This window comes from Poromitra crassiceps (assembly GCF_964638095.1).
Source record: "Poromitra crassiceps genome assembly, chromosome: 16".
Lineage (NCBI taxonomy): Eukaryota > Metazoa > Chordata > Actinopteri > Beryciformes > Melamphaidae > Poromitra > Poromitra crassiceps.
This window is the reverse complement of record NC_139645.1, coordinates 25,314,704-25,339,893: the sequence shown is the minus strand read 5'-3', so window position 1 is coordinate 25,339,893 and position 25,190 is coordinate 25,314,704. Positions and strand designations below refer to the sequence as shown.

Below are 25,190 nucleotides of genomic sequence, written 5' to 3'. Positions count from 1 at the left end.
TATTGACAAAAGCATTAAAACAAGCAAATACAACAATATTCTCCGGTCACTGGCAGATACTAGCTACAATTGTTCAAAGCAAATCTCTCATGTCAGCATTTGGCTTGTGTGTTATTGCACTTTCCTATGTTATTGCAATTTCCTATGTTGAAACAACTGATCAGCAGTAACGTGTATAGTTTAGCGTTAATCTCAGGAGAACAGAATATTATAGCTTTGATCTTCACAAATCATGATGCTCTGTTGTGTGTCCCATCTGGTACTGGACAGCAGCTACCCCTGGAAGAAACGAATTAGACACTGTTAATCACTGTATAACGTTAACGTTTGCTTACCCAACACTACGTGCGATTACTAAATACTGTAAATGCAGAGGTGGATAAACTATCCAGAGGAGTTGAACCCCCAGCTTGTTCCCCCTCATCTAACGTTAGCTAGATATATAACGCTATAGCTGGTAGATCATATGAGTATGCTTTGAGTCTGCCTCATCTCAAAGAGGTAACCTAGGTAAACAGAACTGCGTTTGTTTTCTGTCTACGTCCGAATCTGTGCAGCATGCAATACTGTTTAACGTTGTATAACGTTAACTTATGCTACTCTAGTCTAACGTCCTCCTGTAATGACAAATGGACATGTAGCTAGCGTTAATGTCATGCTATGCAATTAGCGTTACGTTAGAAAATAAGATTACCTCGATTTTGTGGAAGATGCAAGCGGCAGGCTGGTGACGCCGCGCGAGGTCTGGAGGAAATAATACTCTGGTTTTTCTTCGGGCTATTGTATTCACTGTGACAGCAATGGAGCAAGGCTAGCAATAGCAACTAACGTTAGCAACATTTGTTAGCCAAGCTAACGGCTAGCAGGGAAAATAACATGAACAAGATGGATGCCGTGGCGGAGGAAACCCTCCCCCGAGTCCCGTCCACGCTCACGCCCTTTCCTGTTTTCCCGGCTCCAGGTTTGAACAGATTTCCCACAATGCAACAGGAAAATCCATTCATCCAATCAAACGAAATCAAACAATATCGGGAAGTGAGCTTCATTTTGCCGTGTCAAAAACATATAGCTCAGGTAGTCCATTATATTTACTGTCCATGCCGACAGGTGATGATTGAGCCCGACGCACAGCGGAGGGCTTAATAATTCACCTGAAGGTCATTATTTCCCAGTAATCACCGCCTCAATATACATTATCCCGCTTAGAACACGGCCTACAACTAAATCATTCAATAATCTGACAAAAATAATTATTCAAATAGATTTTTTAATAGCGTTTTCAACGACAAAGCGGTTTCATTCGTAATTGGCACACAAGACACCACAGCTGCAACTGGTTGGCCTAATTAGTAGTGTTTGCTGACAAAAAGCTCTTATCAACTGATTAATCCAGGTGTGGCAGAGCAGCGGTCGGTTGTCGAGAAATAATGACCGGTGAATCTTGTTGATTGACCAATCAGAATCGAGTATTCAAGAGAGCCGTGTTCTAAATATATATATATACTCTCCATTCAAAAACCACACTGTTTCATGTTGACATGTCTCTATAGCCTACACTAAATAGGACTACACTTGTAAGGTAAATAAGCAGCACAATTTTTACACCACCGTGGTGTGTTTCAACAGAGGAAGACTGGGATTCATGTTAATATGCGACTCACTTCTAGAATTGCTCCGTGGATTATAACGTTATGCTTGCCGAGTTGAAGAAGAGTGACACCTGGTAATCCAGATGGCTGGTCAGGGGTAGAGAAATCACTCTGATTGGCTGGTCAGGGGTAGAGAAATCACTCTGATTGGCTGGTCGGGGGTAGAGAAATCACTCTGATTGGCTGGTCAGGGGTAGAGAAATCACTCTGATTGGCTGGTCAGGGTTAGAGAAATTACTCTGATTGGCTGGTCAGGGGTAGAGAAATCACTCTGATTGGCTGGTCAGGGGTAGCGAAACACACAAAACGCTCTGCTCATTTTCCAACTTCATCTCATCTGATCATTCCAATACACAGATATTTTCACGACGTGACTTTGGTAAAGTCTATCGCCTCTCACTGCAGGATACCTATTTAGTGTGGTTTCTCCTTATTCTTCCTTTCTTCTTCAACAAGTAAAAGACCAGACAAGACCTGACAACACAACTATATACATGTATATATATATATATATATATATATATATATATATATATATATATATATATATATATATATATATAAAAGACCAGACAAGACCTGACAACACCAGTTCCATTTGACACTTTTCATCTGACATATTCTCCATTAGAAGGAGCTATATTAAGTGAGAGAAATAGTTGGCAAACACTGCTTTGTTTCATTAATCAGGTCTCACACATGTGCAAATCGTACGTACTTGTTGCAGCACGAACTGGTTGTTCCTGGACCAACATTTCCTCCTAGTATGGGCCGGGAAAACCCCGCCCTGAACTCATTTGATTGGTCGCCGCCATTGCTTCTTCCTGAAAACGTGCGACAAGTAAAAAAGATGTGGTTAGATTAGGATTAGGGTTTTCTTATCTAACCACGACCATAACCAAACAGTAACTCTAACCACATTGTTGTACTTGCCTAAACCTAATGTTTTATAAAAATGTGTGTGGTTAGGGAAGGGCTTCTAGTCATGAGTCCAGACAGGCAGCTGCTAATATGGCTGGTAGGCAAGTGTTCGCTAACGGCTCGTGCACATCTACAATGGCAAAATCGCTTTTCCGCCTCGTCGCAGCATTTTGTGGGCGTGGAAACCAGCTTCCAGCTTGGAGCTGTAGCCTGTAGAAACCTTTTCAGGTCGAGGTACACAGGAGGGTGGGGGGGCGAAATGTGTAGGAAGAGCTGTCATTGGGTAGCTTTAACGAAAGGTCCCGCCCTAGTCCCGCCCCGCGAGCGTGAAGCCGCTCAGAGACAAGCCGCCTCTAGTCTGCCACAGCGAAACGCTGGGCGGTTCCAGCGGCAGGGGGCGCGAGGTTGAAATGGACCAATCAGATGCGGAAATAGAGCAAGACAGCCTATCAAGATGCAGCGTCAAAGAGGCTTTCACAGCAGGCATGCCGCCGAGCGTTTCATGGTGTGCACGAGCCGTAAGCCTTGGCTGAGGAGCTCTTTACCTGAGATGATGAGAGCTTCTTCAGCATCATAGATTTTCAGCCTAGCTACCAGGCCAAGCCCCAGCAGCAGCCTAGCTACCAGGCCAAGCCCCAGCAGCAGCCTAGCTACCAGGCCAAGCCCCAGCAGCAGCCTAGCTACCAGGCCAAGCCCCAGCAGCAGCCTAGCTACCAGGCCAAGCCCCAGCAGCAGCCTAGCTACCAGGCCAAGCCCCAGCAGCAGCCTAGCTACCAGCTGAACCACCAGCAGTCTGTGTGCCTGCCTCTCCTGAACCGACTAACCTGTGAAGAGCCCATCCTGATTGTCTTCTTCATAAAGACACAGATACCTTCACAATGTTCATAATGTGTTTCTCTCAGGATGCAGCAGGAGAGAGCAGACTCCCCTGAGCCCAGCTGTGTGTCCATGAAGAGTGACTGGTCTATGCCTCACCCTTATAACTTCAAAGATGGACAGCACTCTACTGATCAGAGGTATTTATTTGAAACTGATGATCACAACAGATGCTGTTGTCAGATTCACAGTCATCAGATGTAGAATTGGTCCGATCCTTCATCACATCCAATCAGAGCAGCATTTACACAGTTGAGTTCATTGTGTGTGTGTGTGTGTGCGTGCGTGTGTGTGTGTGCGTGCGTGTGTGTGTGTGTGTGTGTGTGTGTGTGTGTGTGTGTGTGTGTGTGTGTGTGTGTGTGAGACCTTATATGACTTCATACATCATGTCTTCTCAACAGAGTCGAGGAGAGGTCAGAGGTTTCCAGTGGTCAGTCTGCCCAGGAGCATCAAACAGACCTGGACTCCATATTTATGGTGTGAAAATAAAATAACACATTTTACTTCAGCTACACACAAAAACACCTTGTACTTCACCATCAAGTGAAATCGTGTTACAAAAAGGACAGAGGCTACTGTATCACGGCTAGTTATTATGGTTAGGAGTTACTAAGGGGGTATTCACACCTATCTCGTTTGGAGCAGTTGTTTCGAAACAGAGAGCGTGGGAGTGTGAACACAGCAATCGCACTCGGATGCGGGACAAAACAAGCGGACTGAGATCGCCAAGAAAGGATGGTCTCGGTCCGCTTTAAACAAACTCTGGTGCGGTTCATTTGTGGTGAGAACGTGATCCGACCTCGATCCGCCACAACTACAGGAAACAGTGCGCATTTTTGGATAAACCAGCTGCCGTAGTCAGCTGTGCTGTGCGTAATGGCCTGAAGAACGAGCATTTTTATCCTTTAAAAACAACATCTTCATTCAGATCCTGTTTTGGCGACTTGTGACTTGCATGGATAAACTTTGGGGGATTTTTGGATCATCACATCAGCAGTTTGAACTCAATCAACTTACCTGGTCTCCATTCAATAAATGAAAACAAGTCGTGGTAATCAGAGCCAGCCTTCTTTGTGATAAGATTGTCTGGTTCAATCAGACAATCAGACTGATTGCATGTCTTTCTCGAAATGTCCGTTATTATTAAAGTATTTATTAATATTTTATTCCTGACAGGACAGGTGTTCATATAGCCTATGTCTCTGCTAATCCTCTGAAGTCGCCGTGATAGTAATAGCAGAAGTTGCAAGGGTCTTTGATCTTCTATCTCCAAATTCCCGAGACTCAATAGGCTAAATAAGTACATAGGCTACATAGCCTACATAAATAAATAACTTTCCTCTCCCGATCTCTCTCTCTCTCTCTCTGTCTCTCTCTCTCTCTCTCTCTCTTTCTCTCTCGCTCCTCGCACGGCGCACGCCCGACATAGTCTACAATGTAGGTCTAACAAAACACATTCTATAATCATATAGGAAAATCTCTGGGAATTATTTTTTCCATCACGAGAGGCATACCCGAGTGTCTCCTGGCCAATCCAGGAGGCTTGGCAATACTATTTGGACCGTTTGATTTGTGGCTGTGTGAACACAAACGAACCAAGGTACAAATGCAACAATTGTATCAATTAAGTACCTGAATCGGAACAAAGCAAACGACGTACACGTGTGAATACACCCTAAATTATGCCTAACCCAGGGGTTTTGAAAGTGTGGGAGAGTGAGCCTCCCCTGAGAGAACATATAGACAGCTGTGCCCCCCCCCTTTCCACCAATTATTATTGCCATTATTACTATTATTGTTGTATGTTCCACTCGGGCATACAAACAAGTCATCCCCTCCAATCACCTGCCTTTAGGCGGGACATCCAGGATATCGCCCTATCATCGCTCATTATTTTCCCTGAGTTTCCCTTTCCGTCAGTCGGAAGCTTTTGAAAATTGCGACAGCAAACCATCCGTTTTAAGAGACTACGTGCAGTGTATCTGTGTACCTGTAAATGTTGCTTCTCTGCACGTTCAACCTGTATCGTGTGCTGCAGGCTGCCCAGCGTGGACAGACAGTTTCCCAGCCCCATAAATGTCATAAGATTCATCAGAAATAGCTCCCCAACAGATACAAAAACATGGGCACATGTGCTTGATGTACATACAAATAACTGCCGTGATCTGATTTGTGAAACACACATTTAAAGAAATCATGATTTCCTCCTCCCTGGAGCTTCTCCTCTGACAGCTCCTCACTCGCCTCAGGCAGCCAGACGGCAGGAGCTCCGCCCCCGGCCGATTCGTGCGGTGGAGGCTGCGTAGCCATTGTGCAGCATGGCCAAGTAGTGCCAGAGATTTGATATCCTACCATCTCTGGTTGCGCATTTTCTTCTTAGATTTTTCTCACTCACGACCGCACCTCCTCTCAAGTTGTCTTGCGCCCCCCAGTGGAGACGCGGTCTAAACTTTGAGAACCGCTAGCCTAACCCAATCATTAAGGCTTAGCCAACAAAGTCCTCCCTTACCTTTAGCCCCAATGTAAGATGAAATCTCTATCTCTACTGTATTGACGTGAGAGTGAAACTTACTCACTTATGTGTTTGCAAGTGATCTCTGTTTAGGCAGCAGGGTAAAGATTACAGTTCATTAATTCACTGGTCTTCTTGATCTTCTGCGCTATCCGTCATGGCGTCGCTCTGAACTGGGGCATGGTTGGCTTGGTGATACCCAGCTCCATGGCATCGGTTTCATTTGGACCACTTCGGATGTTGCTTGTTCTGGTCTTCATTCAAAGGCTGGATGCTTAGGAAATCCACAATCCCCAAATGTGATAAGTGTTGCATGTAGATGATCAAATATCCTATTAGTTTGAGAAGGTGCAACTCTATTATGTCACGTGGAGTTGCTTGCTAATCCCGTAGCTTCTGCTACGTTAGTTACCAAACAGTCCTAATCATCAGTTCTACAGGTCTGTGCATCCACAGACGACCAACTGTCCTCAAGAAACAGTAGCTTCACAGGTCTGTGTGTCCACACACGACCAGCTGTCCTCAAGAAACATAGCTTCACAGGTCTGTGCGTCCACACACGACCAACTGTCCTCAAGAAACATAGCTTCACAGGTCTGTGCGTCCACACACGACCAACTGTCCTCAAGAAACATAGCTTCACAGGTCTGTGCGTCCACGCACGACCAACTGTCCTCAAGAAACATAGCTTCACAGGTCTGTGCGTCCACGCACGACCAACTGTCCTCAAGAAACATAGCTTCACAGGTCTGTGCGTCCACACACGACCAGCTGTCCTCAAGAAACATAGCTTCACAGGTCTGTGCGTCCACACACGACCAGCTGTCCTCAAGAAACATAGCTTCACAGGTCTGTGCGTCCACACACGACCAGCTGTCCTCAAGAAACATAGCTTCACAGGTCTGTGCGTCCACACACGACCAGCTGTCCTCAAGAAACATAGCTTCACAGGTCTGTGCGTCCACACACGACCAGCTGTCCTCAAGAAACATAGCTTCACAGGTCTGTGTGTCCACACACGACCAGCTGTCCTCAAGAAACATAGCTTCACAGGTCTGTGCGTCCACACACGACCAGCTGTCCTCAAGAAACATAGCTTCACAGGTCTGTGCGTCCACACACGACCAGCTGTCCTCAAGAAACATAGCTTCACAGGTCTGTGTGTCCACACACGACCAACTGTCCTCAAGAAACATAGCTTCACAGGTCTGTGCGTCCACACACGACCAGCTGTCCTCAAGAAACATAGCTTCACAGGTCTGTGCGTCCACACACGACCAGCTGTCCTCAAGAAACATAGCTTCACAGGTCTGTGCGTCCACACACGACCAGCTGTCCTCAAGAAACATAGCTTCACAGGTCTGTGCGTCCACACAGGACTACCTGTCCTCAAGAAACATAGCTTCACAGGTCTGTGCGTCCACACACGACCAACTGTCCTCAAGAAACATAGCTTCACAGGTCTGTGTGTCCACACATGACCAGCTGTCCTCAAGAAACATAGCTTCACTTCAGCTACCAGACTGCTTTTGATCCATGTGGTTCATCTGTCGGCGTCCTCAATCAGTATCATCAACATCAGCTGCTCTTCCTTCCTCTTAGGATGATGTCATTTCATGGACAAGAGAAACCTTTGACCCAAATATGTCAGTCCAGTACTTTCCCTACAGCCCCCCCTAACGGTACACCTCCAGTACTACAATAATATAAGCAAAGAAAGAAGCAAGAAAGAAAAAGAAAGAAAGAAAGAAAGATGGATTTCTAAAAAATTAAGAAAATTATCTGACTACTGTCATGATTGTAATTTTCTGCAGGGCGTAGCTATAAACCATTCTGGTCATTATAATGTCCCAACCCACTCTCACAAATAATTGTGACATAGTAACGTGGGTCCACAGCCCAGACGTTCTACTTTCACCAAACACCTTTGTAGTGGCTATTTGTCCCTTTGTCCAATAAAGTTCAAAAACCCACTGATGAGCCAGTCAAAGCAGTAGTAGATAACTCAAGCAAGAAAAAGGATTCCAATGTCCAGTCCAGGGTTTTGAGTATAAAGCAAAAAGGATTTATTTTCCATTGTTCAAGAGCAAACATACAAGCAGTCTCTCTCTTGCTAGGTAAAAAACCATATGCCCTTCCTGGCTACATACCCGCCCCCACACCCCTGTCCCACTAAATACCTGTAGTGTAGGTGCTCTCTACTGCCCCCTAGATAGTTAATCTGTTACCTAGATAATACACCAATTTGGACAATGAAATATTCAAACATAAACAAATAGCTCCGACATTCCAGCCCCTAATTGTGCATAATTTAAACCCACAATTATAACTAAAAATTTAAAGGAGCTATAAACTTAGCATTAGCAAGTATTTAGTTATTTTAAGGGTAATGTGGTATGAATCTTCTCTTCTTGTTTGTCCTAGAGGATAGGAAAGAAAAAGAGATTAATTGTCCATTAGATTAATCTGCTGCCTCCAATAGCAAGCAAATCTTCGTGACAGGCCTTTCCAGTTTGCTTGTCTTTGTTTGTAAAAGTACTGTGCGTACAAGGCCTCTGGCATCAGGTTTGGCTTCCAAAACTCTCCCCATCATCCATGAGCCTCTAGGAGCTGTGGCATCGGCAATGATGACAATGTCTCCAGGGGTGAAGTTCCTCCTTGCCTTTGACCATTTTTGTCTCTCTTGCATTACAGGCACATATTCAGCAATCCATCTTTTCCAAAAAAGATCTGCAATATACTGAGCCTGTTTCCACCTCTTTCTGGTGTACTGATCCTTTTGGTCAAAAAGTCCAGGTGGTAAGGCTGGCTTCCTCTTCAACAGGAGAATATGATTAGGTGTGAGGGCCTCAAGGTCGTTTGGGTCATCAGACATTCTTGTGATGGGTCTATCATTCAATATTGCCTCCACTTCACAGAGGATAGTCTGAAGCCCTTCATCATCAGGTGTTTGCTGTTTGAGAACAGATGATAGCACCCTCTTCACCATTCCAACCAGGCGTTCCCATATACCACCCTGATGGGGAGCTGCTGGTGTATTGAAATTCCATGTCACTCCATCCTGTATCAGTGCACCTTGGATTTTAACATGGTTCAAAGCATGCAGAGATTCTTTCAGCTCTCGGTTGGCCCCAACAAAATTTGTGCCGTTGTCAGATCTAAAGCTTGACACTGGGCCTCTTCTGCAGATGAACCTGCGTACTGCATTTATGCAGGAGTCTGTATCCAGTGTGTATGCCACCTCTAGATGCACTGCACGGCTAGTCAAACAGGTGAAGATGACTCCATACCGTTTAAGCAGACTTCTTCCTCTTTTAACATTAAAAGGACCAAAATAATCCAATCCCACGTTGGTGAATGGTGTTTCGTCAGGAAAGACTCTTTCTTTTGGCAGATCTGCCATCCTTTGTTCTCCCATCTTTCCTCTGTGACGTCTGCACACAACACAGTCAGATATGACTTTCCTTGCAGCTGCATTGGCGTTGGTTATCCAATATTTTTCCCTTAGGCGGCATAGCATACTGTTTCGTCCTCCATGTCCTAGCTTTTGGTGGATATGACGCAGAATCAGTGTGGAAACAAAAAGATCCTTTGAGAGAATTATGGGATGTTTAGTATGCTCTGGCATTGCTGATTTATTCAAACGGCCTCCGACTCTTAGGACTCCATCCTCCAACACTGGATCCAGTTTGTATATGTGACTGTCCTTCTTGACATTGTTGATGCCCTGTTTCAATACATCAATTTCCTTTTTGAACTTGTTATGTTGCACAAAACAAATGATCGCTTTCTCTGCGTCAGCATGATCATCAGGACTTAGGTTTTGACCATGGAGAGTGGCTTTAAAATCCTGAATCCTCCTCTGTATCTCAAGCCTTTGAAGTTCAGGGTCCTTGTCACTGACACTGACAGCAGTGAGGATTTCCTTTTTCTTCTGCAACACCAACATGAGAACCTGCTTCAGCTTCAGAAACCAGGCCACTGCTGTTTTTAGCTTTATCCAAGATGAAAAATGGTTGATCAAGCAGTTGGTGGGACTCTCCATGTCTGTGATGATGGCATTTACAACCACGTTCCTTTTGACCTCCGGGTCATCTGAAGCAATCACACAAAGATCCACATCAGGTTTAGGCCATTCCTCCTCAGGCCTGTAGAGGAATTCTGGTCCATTCATCCATCTCCTACTAGTCAGAAACACATCAGCCCTCATTCCTCTTGATGCTTCATCTGCTGGATTTTCTTTACCGGACACATATCTCCACTGTTGAACATCTGTTGCTGCTCTTATGAAAGCAGTTCGATTGGCAACAAAAGTTTGGAAACGCTTGGTCTCATTGTTGATGTATTTTAGTACAGTAGTACTATCTGTCCAAAATATTGACCTTTCCAACTGAAGTTGCAACTCTTTCTTCAACATACGATCCATTCTAACAGCAAGGACAGCAGCAATGAGCTCCATCCGAGGAATTGTGGTCTGCTTAAGTGGTGCAACTCTGGCTTTTCCTGAGATGAATGAAACATGAATCCTCTTTTCTGAATTTTCTAGCCTCAAATATGACACAGTACCATAGCCATCTTGACTGGCATCAGCAAAGTGGTGCAACTGTGCCATAAAGGGCTTTCCAAAGTCACTGGGCTTGATACAACGACTCACTCTGAACTTGGCCACTTTTTTGAGGTCCAGCAGCCAATCTGACCACTGCTGAGAGAATGACGGGGAAATTGGTTCATCCCAGCTAATGTTACTCCTGCACAACTCCTGTAGTAGCAACTTGGCTGGCAAAGTAAACGGCGCAAGAAATCCCAGGGGATCATACAGAGAACTGACGACTGACAAGATGCCTCTCCTGGTGCTTGGTCGTTCCTGCAATGCAGTCCTGAATGTGAACTCATCAGTTTCAACGCACCACTGCAGCCCCAGTGCTCTCTCCACAGGAAGATGGTCATTGTCCAAATCCAGCCCCTTTGTGTCTGTGGTCCTGCTCTCCTTTGGAATGGATGCCAATACTTTGCGGCTATTGCTGATCCATTTAGAGAGATTAAATCCTCCTCTACGGCAAAGTGCAGTCAGATCCATCACCATTTTTATTGCTTCCTCCTCTGAAGCCATGGCCTTCAAGCAATCGTCAACATAAAAATTATGCTTAATGGTACTGACCACTTCTGCAGAGAACTGAGTAGAGTTGTCATCTGCAGTCCTTCTCAAAGCATAGTTTGCGCAGCTGGGTGATGAAACTGCTCCAAACAAGTGCACTTTCATGCGATATTCCACAGGAGTGTTTTTGGTATCGCCTTGAGGCCACCACAGAAACCGCAGAAAGTCAACATCTTTGTCTGAGACTCTGACTTGATGAAACATTGCCTGAATATCTGACATCAAAGCGACAGATTCCTGTCGAAACCGGATGAGGACTCCAATCAGGGAGTTGGTAAGATCAGGGCCTTGCAGAATGTTGCTGTTTAAAGATGTTCCCCTGTATGTTGCTCCACAGTCAAATACGACTCTCAGCTTGCCTTTGGTGGGATGGTAGACCCCATGATGTGGAATATACCAGAGCTTTCCATCCTTTCCATCAAGCTGATCTGCAGGCACCATCTCAGCATAGCCTTGATCTATTACGTCACTTAAAAAGCAGGTGTACTCCTCATGAAACCTTTCATTCCTTTCAAACTTCCTCTTCAAGCTCAGGAGGCGCTGTTCTGCAATGCCACGATTGTTTGGTAAAGTGAGATGTTCTTCTTTGAGAGGTAAATCAAGGCTGTAATGACCATCCTTGATTACTGCTGAGCTGTTCATAATGCTCATAAACTTAATGTCTTCCCTGGACATTTCCACTTGCTCTTCTGATGACGTTTCGTTGAAATCGTGGTTATATTGCTGAACCAGCAACTCTTCAATATGACTGATGGAAATTCGATTGGCGGTTACAGCAGGGCAACAACTCAGATGACTGTTGTCAACACGAAGTGGACCATTAAGAATCCATCCCACTCTTGTTCTTACTGCATAGGGTCCATCCCCCTGGCTATTGATCACCTCCCAGGGTTCAATCACCTTTGTAGCATTGGTTCCAATAAGCAAATCAATGCCAGCATCAATTTCATGAAGTTTGATCTTGCTCAAATATGGCCAGTGTTCCACATCCTTTTGTCTGGGAATATTGTTTTTGGAGACTGGCATGGTCTCTTGAGTGAAGATATCAGGAAGTTCAATGAAATCATTCTTGTCCAACGCAGATATCTCCAAACCTGATATCAAATGGGTTTTCCTGATCCTATTTTGGCCCATTGTTCTCAAAAAGATATTCATCTTTTGCCTCCTCATGTTCAGACGCTTTGCCAAACTGTCTGTACAGAAAGTGCCCGAACTGCCGGGATCCAAAAAAGCATATGTTTGCAGAATTTTGTCATTCTTCTGATTTTTTACTTTGACTGCAACAATTGAAAAGACACAGTCATCCTCAAAACCAGCCCCAATATGACCACACGTTTGCAGTGCAGCTGTTGGAGCAGTCACTGGCTGTCCTTCAGGCTGCCCAGGGAACATGCCTTTATCCTGTCTTTCAATGTGAAGAATTCCTGGGTGCTTCCGGCTACACACATCACAATCCAAGCGACTCCTGCAGTCTTTGCTCATGTGGCCCATTTTGAGGCAGCCAAAACAAACTCCCTTTTCCTTTAAGAAGTTTATCTTGTCCCTATGAAGCTTCCCTTTGAACTGTGAGCACTTTTCCACTGAGTGATCACTTCTTGTGCAGAACAGACAGCCTTGAGACCTCTGAATAGAAGAGGATGGACTTGATTTCCTTTGCACATACTCTTTGTTGACTTCTCCCCTTACTGTACTGACATTCGTGGCAAAGCTGCTTCCTTTTGGCCTTCTCATGGTCCTTGCATGACTTAAAGTGGGAATATTGCTGGTAGTGGTGATTTGTGAGTCTTGGATGTTGCCAAAGAGTGGGTCTGAAACTATCTTAACTTGTTTCTCAATGAACACAACAAGGTCGGTGAACACTGGTCTCTGGCCCCGCCTTTCCTGTAGATCACATGCAATGCCTCTCCACCTTTCCCTTAGCTTGTAAGGCAACTTTAAAACAATGCTCCTCATGTTAGATGGCATATCCAGCTCCTTCATATACATTATTTGCTCAGTTACATTACAGCATCCACGAAGAAAGAGGGAAAAGGCCTGCAGTGCTTTAACATCCTCTCCTTTAATAGGTGTCCAATTTAAGAGCTTGTCCATGTAAGCTGAGGCAATTTTGTATTCGTTTCCAAAATGCTCTCTTAGCAGGTCCTTGGCTCTATGATATCCTTGATCAGGAGGAAGATGTTGACAACTGCGCACTATGTCCCTTGGCTGCCCCCTGGTGTATTGCTCGAGAAAGTGCAAACAGTCACTGAAGTCAGTTGTCTTCACCTCCACTCCATTTTCAAAAGCTCTAATGAAAGCTTGAAATTGCAAGGGGTCACCATCAAACACTGGGACATCTCTAGGTGGGAGAACAGAAGCCAAGTTATGTTGGACCAATAAAGAAGTGATATAATTTTGCCTTTGCATGATGGTCAAGATATCATTCTGATTACTGTCACTTGGCACTGGGGTTTGAGAGTGAGTGTGACCTGTTGAGCTTTGTTGTATAGACACTGGGGTTTGAGTGTGAGTGTGGCCTGTTGAGCTTTGTTGCATAGGCACTGGGATTTGAGAGTGCATATATCCTGTTGAGCTTTGAAGAACGTGAGACCTCTGTTGAGCATTATAAATATCAAACATCACTTGAGTATGAGTGTTAGCCTTTACAGCTTTTCCATATCTCTGCCCCTCTGTCCTTTCCTTGGGACGAACAACCTGTAATGAAGGCATGGCATCAGCTCCATTCACCCTGTCCTGTTTGTCTTCACTGTCCACAGGAGCATAGGCAGAGGCATGAGGGTTGAGCTGTGAGGTTTGAAGGTTAGCATTACTGGAGATGACATTTTGCAAAAAATAAGAGTTCATTCCATTTGACACTCTTGATCCACGCTGTGATCCATTCATTTGCAAAACATTGAGTTTGGCATTGGCTGCAGCCAAATCAGTCTCCAGGGCCAATTGTTCCTTTTCTTTTCTCAATTGCTCCTTTTCTTTTCTCAATTGCTCCTCCCGTTCTTCAATCAGATGTTTTTTCTTTAATGCAGCAACACGCTCCAAGAGAGCCGCTCTTTCAGCTTCCACTCTAATGCGTGCCGATGCTGTAGAAGAGGTACGTGATAATAGAGAGGAGGCTTTGGGAAGATTCAACTTTGCAACATAGATATTGGAAATACTGTCCTCAGGTCGGATTTCATCCACTTCTATCACCTTTTCATGATCATTTCCATCTTGGAGTTGTAATTCTTTCACATTTTGATCATTACCATCTTGTTCCATATATGGCTGACCAGCATCAGACAGCCATTCTTTAACCTTTTCAGTAAAAACACAAAACCGTTGCATTTTTTCTTGAAACCATTGATTTTGCTTCAACATTTCATCTTCAGGCAAAGGTAAGTCCAGCAAAGACTGATGCATGTTTTTGGCTTCATCATAGTGCTTGATGCATTCCACAAGTTCAAACTGTACTTCATTAACATTTTCATTTGATTCCATAAGCACATTGATTTTTTCCATACATGATGCACCTTGTTTGCATTTTAGCCGCCTTGTTTCCTGACATTTGTCAACAAAAAATGCCAAGCCTTTGGGGGTGAGTTTATGTGCTCTTTTTTCTGACTGTGAGGCAACGCCATCATTTGGACTTGTTTTAGCTGTGCCAGACATTTTGTGCACTTCCCATAAGGCGCACACACATCAGAGATTCAATGAATGAATGAATACAGCGCATAAGCAGGCACCGCATCAAACCACAAACAGCCCACCAATTGCCAATCAACGCAGCCTATATGAACACATCACCAAATAATATGCAGTGAAAACATGACAAACTCCACTAGTTAGGCTGTTTTCCATTACAGCCTTTAATCACTGTTTTATGCATACCAATCATCTGTGATGTGCCATATTGCTGCGTGTGCATTTGGTTTGGTATGAATGGGCTGTAGGGTGCGGCTCCTGGGTCCTGGCTTGAGTAGGCCTATCCAACCAGTAGGCCTCATTTGCTGTGATTTTGCCAATATCCATCCAAAGACTTGCCATCCACTTGAACATCCAACTTGTCCAGATGCACAAAAGTTCCTTCCTTTATCCAGTGTTTCCAGGCAGGTTTTTTACATTTCCAGGCAGGTTTTTTACATTATGTAGTGGCTATTTGTCCCTTTGTCCAATAAAGTTCAAAAACCCACTGATGAGCCAGTCAAAGCAGTAGTAGATAACTCAAGCAAGAAAAAGGATTCCAATGTCCAGTCCAGGGTTTTGAGTATAAAGCAAAAAGGATTTATTTTCCATTGTTCAAGAGCAAACATACAAGCAGTCTCTCTCTTGCTAGGTAAAAAACCATATGCCCTTCCTGGCTACATACCCGCCCCCACACCCCTGTCCCACTAAATACCTGTAGTGTAGGTGCTCTCTACTGCCCCCTAGATAGTTAATCTGTTACCTAGATAATACACCAATTTGGACAATGAAATATTCAAACATAAACAAATAGCTCCGACAACCTTTAAAATTCAGTAACTAGTAGCTGTGGACTGAGGCAGAAACTGATGTTCACATTCAACAATTTTAGAGCCATTGTTGTGAAACTAGAAGGCTTTGTGCTGTGGGTCAACATTTCTATTCCATAATTATTTGTGAGATCATGTTGAATCTCCATGCTGCACTCTTTAGATCAGTGCAGGCTTTCAGTCTCTGCAAGATGGATGTAATTTTGTGTGCAGATTTTAGTATGAAGGTTTAATATGTATATTATTCTGTTCCAGCTGCTTGAGGAGAACATCGTCACCTTTGTGAAGATGGAGCTGAGAAGGTTGAGTCCAGATGAGGCAGAATGCTCAGAGAGTCAGAGTGAGGAGGAGGAGGTGCTGGATGGTGTGGAGGAAGAGCTGAGGAGGAGCACAGAGGCTTTTCTGCTCTTCCTGAGGAGAATGAAGCAGGAGGAGCTGCAGAGGAGTAAGAGTCTTTAACAGCTTTAATGTCATGGAGAGAGAGGGGAGGTGGTGGACAATGGGTGATTTATGTCTGTTAGAGTTTTGCTTAGTTTTCAAGACAATGATGCCACCTATAAGTGAAAGAATTGGCAAAACAATATAGGAACAAATCATTTGGGGCACCTCGTCTAATTAATTTGAATCAGGTGCACAAGCTGTAGCTGGAAGATGCTGTCAAGCCACAGTTCTCAACAACAACAAAGAAAGAACATATAATGTAACAAGAAACAAATTATTAGAGAGAGAGAAGAACATTACCGTAAATTCCGCACTATAAGCCGCACCGGAGTATAAGCCGCAGCAGCAAAATTGCCTGTTTGTTACATATATAAGCCGCACCGGACTATAAGCCGCAGGTGTTTTAATATTTTTTTTTTTTTTTTTTTTTTTTTTTTTTTATTGTGTTTTAATGTTTAATTACCATATGTAAGGGTTCATGCACAGAGGGGATTGTCGGGAAAGAGATGGCTGTTTGAGGAAGCTCCCATTTATTAACATTTCAACAAAACAACATAACACAACACCACCTGTGTTTTTTTTTACAGTGCACACAGTGTCCGTGGTGTGGTGAAAAGAGGGCAAGAGAGGAAATTAAAACAGAAGTGGATTTATAGTTAGAAAGAGTGCTAAAAAAGAGAGATTTTTTTTTTTTTTTTTTTGAAAAAATCCATAGATAAGCCGCACCGTTATATAAGCCGCAGGGCCAAAAAACGGGGGAAAAGCCGCGGCTTATAGTCCGAAATTTACGGTATATTTGAGTTTTGTTCATTTTGATCTCATTTGACTTGTTAAGACCTGTTTATTTTTTTCTGAATGTATTTGAGTCATCATCGGTTTGGAACATGCCAAATCCATTCCAACAAGAACACAAGATAAAGAAACTGAGTTTAGCCCTCCTTCATGTTGGAACTTTACGGTTTATAGTGGCTATAGTTTAAAATGCTAGAAGCCATGAGCATGACCAAACTCTGCTGAAAATCTAAACATTTGCCAAACAAGATCTATTAATTACAATATTTAAAGGTCAATGAGCAGAATCCCTCTGGATAATCTGGTAAAATTATTAATGTGTTAATATGAGTGTAATATGCTGAACACAGTGGTGCACACTGGGAAACAAAACAGCACCACACCAGTTGTCTTTCACACTGAGCTGCACACAATCAGGACCTGTTTGTCCACTCACCACTGATGAGCTGAAGAGTTGTCATGGAGTGGAGATACACATTTACCAGGAAATGTTCACATTTCTCATGTTTACCAAAACATCTGCTCACTGTTGTTCTTTGTTCTTTCAGAAACTCAACATCCACAACAAAAACACAAATCCAGTCTGAAGGAGAAGTTTCAGTGTTTGTTTGAGGGCATTGCTAAAGCAGGAAACCCAACACTTCTGAATCAGATGTACACAGAGCATTACCTCACAGAGGGAGGGAGTGGACAGGTCAATGATGAACATGAGGTCAGACAGATTGAAGCAGCATCCAGGAAACTAGTGAGTACACAGTACTACAATAATATAAGCAAAATCCTAATAAGTACTAAGAATAAGAAAGAAAGAAAGAAAGAAAGATGGATTTCTAAAAATTAAGAAAGTTATCTGACTACTGTCATGATTGTAATGTTCCGCAGGGCGCAGCATATAAACCATTCTGGTCATTATAATGTTCCAACACAGTCTCACAAAGAATTGTGACATAGTAATGTGGGTCCACAGCCCAGACGTTCTACTTTCACCAAAACACATTTAAAATGGTTCAGAAATAAAGTTTGTTTGGCCACTAGAGGGCGGGGCCGAGGTGAGGATGAGGCTCCCACAACTCACTACTGGGGCAACTCTGTGGTCACGGCCAGCTCAGTAACCAGGAAGTAGCTGTGGACTGAGGCAGAAACTGATGTTCACATTCAACTATTTTAGAGCCATTGTTGTGAAACTAGAAGGCTTTGTGCTGTGGGTCAACATTTCTATTCCATAATTATTTGTGAGATCATGTTGAATCTCCATGCTGCACTCTTTAGATCAGTGCAGGCTTTCAGTCTCTGAAGATGGATGTAATTTTGTCTGCAGATTTTAGTATGAAGGTTTAATATGTATATTATTCTGTTCCAGCTGCTTGAGGAGAACATCATCACCTTTGTGAAGATGGAGCTGAGAAGGTTCCGGAGGGTTCTGAGTCCAGATGAGGCAGAATGCTCAGAGAGCCAGTGGGTGGAGGAGGAGGAGGAGGTGGGTGGTGTGGAGGAAGAGCCGAGGAGCAGCAAAGAGGCTTTTCTAAACATCACACTGCTCTTCCTGAGGAGAATGAAGCAGGAGCAGCTGGCTGAGGAGCTGCAGAGGAGTAAGAGTCTTTAACAGCTTTAACATCATGGAGAGAGAGGGGAGGTGGTGGACAATGGGTGATTTATGTCTGTTAGAGTTTTGCTTAGTTTTCAAGACAATGATGCCACCTATAAGTGAAAGAATTGACAAAACAATATAGGAACAAATCATTTGGGGCGCCTCATCTAATTAATTTGAATCAGGTGCACAAGCTGTAGCTGGAAGATGCCGTCAAGCCACAGTTCTCAACCGCAACAAAGAAAGAACATATAACCAAACAAGAAACTAATTATTAGAGAGAGAGAAGAACATTATATTTTGAGTTTGTTCATTTTGATCTCATTTGACTTGTTAAGACCTGTTTCATTTTTTCTGAATGTATTTGAGTCATCGGTTTGGAACATGCCAAATCCATTCCAACAAGAACACAAGATAAAGAAACTGAGTTTAGTCCTCCTTCATGTTGGAACTTTACAGTTTATAGTGGCTATAGTTTAAAATTATAGAAGCCATGAGCATGTCCAAACTCTGCTGAAAATCTAAACATTTGCCAAACAAGATCTATTCATTACAAGATTTTAGGGCTGTCCCAGCGAGTCGACGTCATCGATGACGTCGACTACGTAATTACGTCGACGCACGCTACGTGCCTCGACGCGTCATAATCGTCACACAATCGGCTAATGTTAGCGGCTAACTGTTACTTGTCGTTACTTTACATGGCAGTAAAAGGCCACTGAATGACCAAATTGATTTAACTTTTAACCATTTCGATTTCCACTTTCAATACGGACCCCCAGCATTGGTTAGTTGTTAACGTCGTGACTATATTCATAACGTTATAACGTACTCCGGTTTGCAGAGGGCTGAATCTGTGTGTGTTGTGCAATAGCTACAACCCCTCAGCACTCTGGCTGTAGACCCGAGTTATAAACTGGAAACCGGAATACGTTATAAACGTTATAAATATAGTCACGTTATAAACAACTAACCAATACTGGGGGTCCGTATGGAAAGTGGAAATCGAAATGGTTAAAAGTTAAATCAATTTGGTCATTCAGTGGCGTTTTACTGCCATTTAAAGTAACGACAAGTAACAGTTAGCCGCTAACATTAGCGCTTACCCATCAGCGCAGCGTCATTTGACGTCAGCACACTCTTCTAAACAGGTCGCGTGCCACATTCCAGTGGGCATTCCCATGCTTTCACATGGACGCGCATCGCTACGACCAGCGTAGTTAGACCAGACGTAATAGCCCTGTTGGTGCAGTAGTCCACTCTAAAGACTGGTCTTAACCGACGTAGGAGTTACGACCAGGCATAGTTAAGACCAGTTGGTGCAAGCCAAGCCCCATGTTGGGTGTGGATGCTACAGACACAGTCTTGTGTCTGGATGATGTGTGACCATCTTACATGGAGCATTTTGTCTTTCTCCAAAATTAAGAGCACTGTTACTGAAAATTGCACACCATTGTACTGTAAGATGATGATTTTATGTTGGACTGCTGCTAAACTCAGTTGACATTGCACAAGGTTTTTGGTAGGCCTATTCCTCCTGAAAGTGACTTGAATTTAATTTATTCTACAATTTAATTTTGAATTGCACTATATTCATTTTATTTGAGGACAAGCTCTTGCTTTAATTTTATTTGAGAGATTTTATGTTGGACTGTTAAAGAGAATGAGATGGTTAAATAAAATACTGAAATTGAGAAGTTTTTGGTTATTTATTTGTTTTGGGTAAATTTATTGTTATATAATAAAAAATAAATAATAATAATAATCGTTCGATTAATCGACTAATCGAAAAAATAATCGTTAGATTAATCGATAAGAAAATAATCGTTTGGGACAGCCTTACAAGATTTAAAAGTAAATGAGCAGAATCCCTCTGGATAATCTGGTAAAATTATTAATTTGTTAATGTGAGTATAATACGCTGAACACAGTGGTGCACACTGGGAAACGAAACAGCACCACACCAGTTGTCTTTCACACTGAGCTGCACACAATCAGGACCTGTTTGTCCGCTCACCACTGATGAGCTGAAGAGATGTCATGGAGTGGAGATACACATTTACCAGCAAATGTTCACATTTCTCATGTTTACCAAAACATCTGCTCACTGATGTTCTTTGTTCTTTCAGAAACTCAACATCAGCATCCACAACAAAAACACAAATCCAGTCTGAAGGCAAAGTTTCAGTGTTTGTTTGAGGGCATTGCTAAAGCAGGAAACCCAACACTTCTGAATCAGATGTACACAGAGCATTACCTCACAGAGGGAGGGAGTGGAGAAGTCAATGATGAACATGAGGTCAGACAGATTGAAGCAGCATCCAGGAAACCAGTGAGACCAGAAACAACCATCAGATGTGAAGACATCTTTAATCCCTTACCTGGAAGAGACAAACCAACCAGAACATTGATGACAAAGGGAGTCGCTGGGATTGGGAAAACAGTCTTAACACAGAAGTTCACTCTGGACTGGGCTGAGGACAAAGCCAACCAGGACATACAATTCCTATTTTTGTTCACTTTCCGAGAGCTGAATCTGCTGAAAGATAAAGAGTTCAGCTTGGTGGAACTTCTTCATCGCTTCTTTCCTGAAACCAAAGAAGCAGGAATCTGCCGGTTTGACGAGTTCCAGGTTGTGTTCATCTTTGATGGTCTGGATGAGTGTCGACTTCCTCTAGACTTCCAGAACAACAAGGTTGTGACTGATGTTACAGAGTCGACCTCAGTGGATGTGCTCCTGACAAACCTCATCAAGGGGAATCTGCTTCCCCTCGCTCGCATCTGGGTAACCACACGACCTGCAGCAGCCAATCAGATCCCTGGAAAGTTTGTTGACATGGTGACAGAGGTGAGAGGCTTCACTGACCCACAGAAGGAAGAGTACTTCAGGAAGAGATTCACAGATGAGCAACAGGCCAAAAGAATAATCAAACACATCAAGACGTCACGGACCCTTCACATCATGTGCCATATCCCAGTCTTCTGCTGGATCTCTGCTACAGTTCTGAGCGATCTGTTGAAAACCAGTGAGGGAAAAGAGCTGCCCAAGACCCTGACTGAGATGTACATCCACTTCCTGCTGGTTCAGTGCAAACAGCAGAACATCAAGTATCATGGGAGAGCTGAGACAGATCCACACTGGACTACAGAGACCAGGGAGATGATTCTCTCTCTGGGAAAACTGGCTTTTGAGCAGCTGGAGAAGGGCAACCTGATTTTCTACGAAGCCGACCTGAAAGAGTGCGCCATTGATATCACAGCAGCCTCAGTGTACTCAGGAGTCTTCACACAGATCTTTAAAGAGGAGTGTGTGCCGTACCAGCAGGAGAAGGTCTTCTGTTTTGTCCATCTGAGCATTCAGGAGTTTCTCGCTGCTGTCTACATGTTCCACTGTCACACAAACAAGGATGAAGAAGAAGAAGAATCCCTGGATGTCTTCTTGATGAATGCCATGGTCAAATCCCTGAAGAGTAAAAATGGCCACCTGGACCTCTTTGTCCGCTTCCTTCATGGCCTCTCACTGGAGTCCAGCCAGAAACTCTTACGAGGCCTGCTGGGTCAGACAGAGAGCAGTCCTGAAAGCATCCAGAGAGCCATCAGCAACCTGAAGGAGATGAACAGTGATGATGTTAAAGATGCACATTACTTAACCTCTCCTGAAAGAAGCATCAATATCTTCCACTGTTTGATTGAGATGAATGACCAGTCAGTACACCAGGAGATCCAAAAGTTCCTGAAGTCAGAGAACAGATCAGAGAATAAACTCTCTGAGATCCACTGCTCAGCTCTGGCCTACATGCTGCAGATGTCAGAGGAGGTTCTGGATGTGTTCGACCTGGAGGCCTACAACACATCAATGTTGGGGCGACAGAGACTGATCCCAGCTGTGAGGAACTGCAGGAAGGCTCGGTTAGTACTCCGTTAGTAACAGTATAGAACAGTCTAGACAAGCGGTTTTAAAAGTGTGAGGTTCTCCTTCCCTGACGTGACGCAGAAAAAATGTAAGAAAATGCACAGCCTCCACCAGACATGTCCGCGCAGTCACAAAAGTAGCGTAGGTGGTTGTCTGCAGAGAGCCTGTATGCACACCCTCTGATGACGGAATTTACGTCACGCAGACCGTGGCTTCATCCAGGGGCACAGCGCCCACAGTCTGACTGCCTCTGTGAGGTGAGCTCAGGCTGTCAGAGGAGAAACCAGGAAGAAGAAAACACAATTTTTTTTAGATGCGTGTTTCACCAATCTGATTGCGGCAGTTCTTTGTATGTACATCAAACACATATATGGTCATATTTTTGTATCTGTTAAGGAGCTATTTCAGACAAATTTTACAAGATTTGTGGGGCTGGAGAACTGTCTGTCCACGCTGGCCAGCCTGGCTGCAGACACAGTCCATAGAGGGTGAACATACAGAGAACACAACATTTACTTGATACACTGCACGGGGCGGGTATCCCACTAGTTATAATAAAGATGTTAAAGATGATTAAAAAAAACAACTAAAAGTCCTTCAGAGTGGATAAAGATGTATAAAATGTTTAAAAGAGGATATTTGAAAATAGCAGGATAAAGAGGTTTTAAAATATTAAATAATATAGGATAAAGATGTTTACAACATATTTGGAACTCGTTATGCCCGAGTGGAGCATAGAACAATAATAGTAGCTAATAATGGCAATAATAACAATAATAAATGGTGTGTGTGTGTGTGTGTGTGTGTGTGTGTGTGTGTGTGTGTGTGTGTGTGTGTGTGTGGGGGGAGGAGGGAGGGGGGTGTTGGTCTATATGTTCTCTGAGGGGAGGCGCAGGTATGAAGTGACCTTCATACCTGACACCATCAGTTACAATATTTCATACCAATGATTAAGATTCAAGATTCAAAAATGTTATTGTCTGTCACAAAGCATCAGACATTTTTCCTTTGACCAGGCTCAGGTGCATGTTACAAAACACATTAAAAACACACAGACACATATAATTAAAAACACAACTGACAAAAGCAGTGTTAAGATGTTAAAAGTGCAGTGCCCATTTAAAAGACAATACTAGTAATAATACTAATGTATTATATAAACCATATATATACACACCTATATAAACTATAGCCTATATATAAACTGTATTATATATATATATATTGTAGGGAATGACAAATGAGGAAGGTAAAAGTTGATCCAGCAGGTTTCTGGCATCGTATATTTACAGATCCCTATCTATGTACATGGAAGTTACAGCACGTTGGTAGCTATAGCTAAGAGGTAGCTAGTAGCTGCAGGCTGTGTAGTGGTCTAGTTGCCTCCTGTGCTAGGAGACGTAGACTCAAGAACAAGAGACTTGATTAGCTTAAATAGCCCCAGCTGCTCAATCCAGCAGAGTCACACGACTGCACTTGAGGTTTCTGTCCCAAGTCTGCTATAGATCGCTAGCAGACTATGTTGTGGTCACCACACAGGTCCCCCCAGAAATCGCAAGTGCGGCAACAATACATTGTAGTCAAACATTTAACACAAGCATGCAAACCCAAATAAATCAGAGTTTCTGGGGTGCGGGGCATAGCAGGCCCAGCAGCATGTGCCAGTCCAGCAGCGTGTGCACTGTGCAGGCCCAACAGCATGTGCCAGTCCAGCAGTGTGTGCTGGCCCACCGCACTGGTGTGGGACACTTGCAAGTAGGCAGAAAAGTTAGTCTGAAACCATGTCGGCTGTTAAGACGGCATGGCTCGGCGTTGGGCCAGATGTCGTGGTCCCAGGCCGAGTGGCATGGATTGATACCGGATTGAAGCTGCAGTGGCGGTCTCCGACGCCGACACCCAGGTGGGAGCTGTCATCGTTGCAGGGGGGAGACGAAAGTCCTCGGACCCACCCCCTCAGTCATGGCAGCCGGCGGAGGCTCTGCGTCGTCAAACCATGGCGTAGAAGCCGGAACCCCGTGCAGAGCACAGCCGTGGTGGCTTCTGAAGCGGGCCAGGTCTGGAAGTCGAGCAGCAGCCCCCCGTGCGTCCCCTCGCAATCGGCAAAAGGGAACGTGAGGCGTCATGACGAACAGCAGCTCCCCGTCAGCCGGGCAGCAAGATGAAAGAACGAGGCAGTAGCTTTGGCTGGTCACCAAAAACTAGCTCCATGTTGCATGCTCGTGGCTCCTACAAACGGCAGGAACCGTCAGGGTCACCAATGTAGGGAATGACAAATGAGGAAGGTAAAAGTTGATCCAGCAGGTTTCTGGCATCATTTATTTACAGATCCCTATCTATGTACATGGAAGTTACAGCACGTTGGTAGCTATAGCTAAGAGTGGTAAGCTAGCTAGTAGCTGCAGGCTGTGTAGTGGTCTAGTTGCCTCCTGTGTTAGGAGACGTAGACTGAAGAACAAGAGACTTGATTAGCTTAAATAGCCCAGCTGCTCAATCCACCAGAGTCACATGACTGCACTTGAGGTTTCTGTCCCAAGTCCGCTATAGATCGCTAGCAGACTATGTTGTGGTCACCACAATATATACTGTATATATATGTGTGTGTGTACAGTATATATGTGTGTGTGTGTGTGTGCGTGTGTGTGTGTGTGTGTGTGTGTGTGCGCGCACCAGGAACTAATCTCCAATGCAGACCCTGGCACCGTGACATGATTGCTAGCTAGCTAACTACTGCAATGACATTGATTTGTGTATGAAAGTTTCCCCCAGTCTTCTCCTGCCTTCAGCTCATGTCACAAATATCATAATTACAGTCACATGACCGAGCTGACAAAGTGGTAAATATGATGCTGTAGGCTC

At 43.9% G+C, this 25,190-nt stretch overlaps 2 protein-coding genes across 2 annotated transcripts in view; both read left to right on the top strand.

Moving 5' to 3' along the window:
• The window catches only part of LOC310791545 (uncharacterized protein), a gene marked incomplete at both ends in the record, with an annotated part of 557,869 nt that overhangs the window by 338,788 nt on the left and 193,891 nt on the right, over nt 1-25,190 (top strand). The window lies entirely within an intron of this gene.
• LOC310791123 (NLR family CARD domain-containing protein 3-like) overlaps nt 1-25,190 on the top strand; it is a gene marked incomplete at its 5' end in the record, with an annotated part of 67,740 nt that overhangs the window by 6,808 nt on the left and 35,742 nt on the right. The window contains one exon of the mRNA XM_083652823.1: nt 20,551-22,330. Coding sequence (XP_083508949.1) covers nt 20,551-22,330 — 1,780 coding nt within the window. The remainder of the gene's footprint in view (nt 1-20,550; nt 22,331-25,190) is intronic.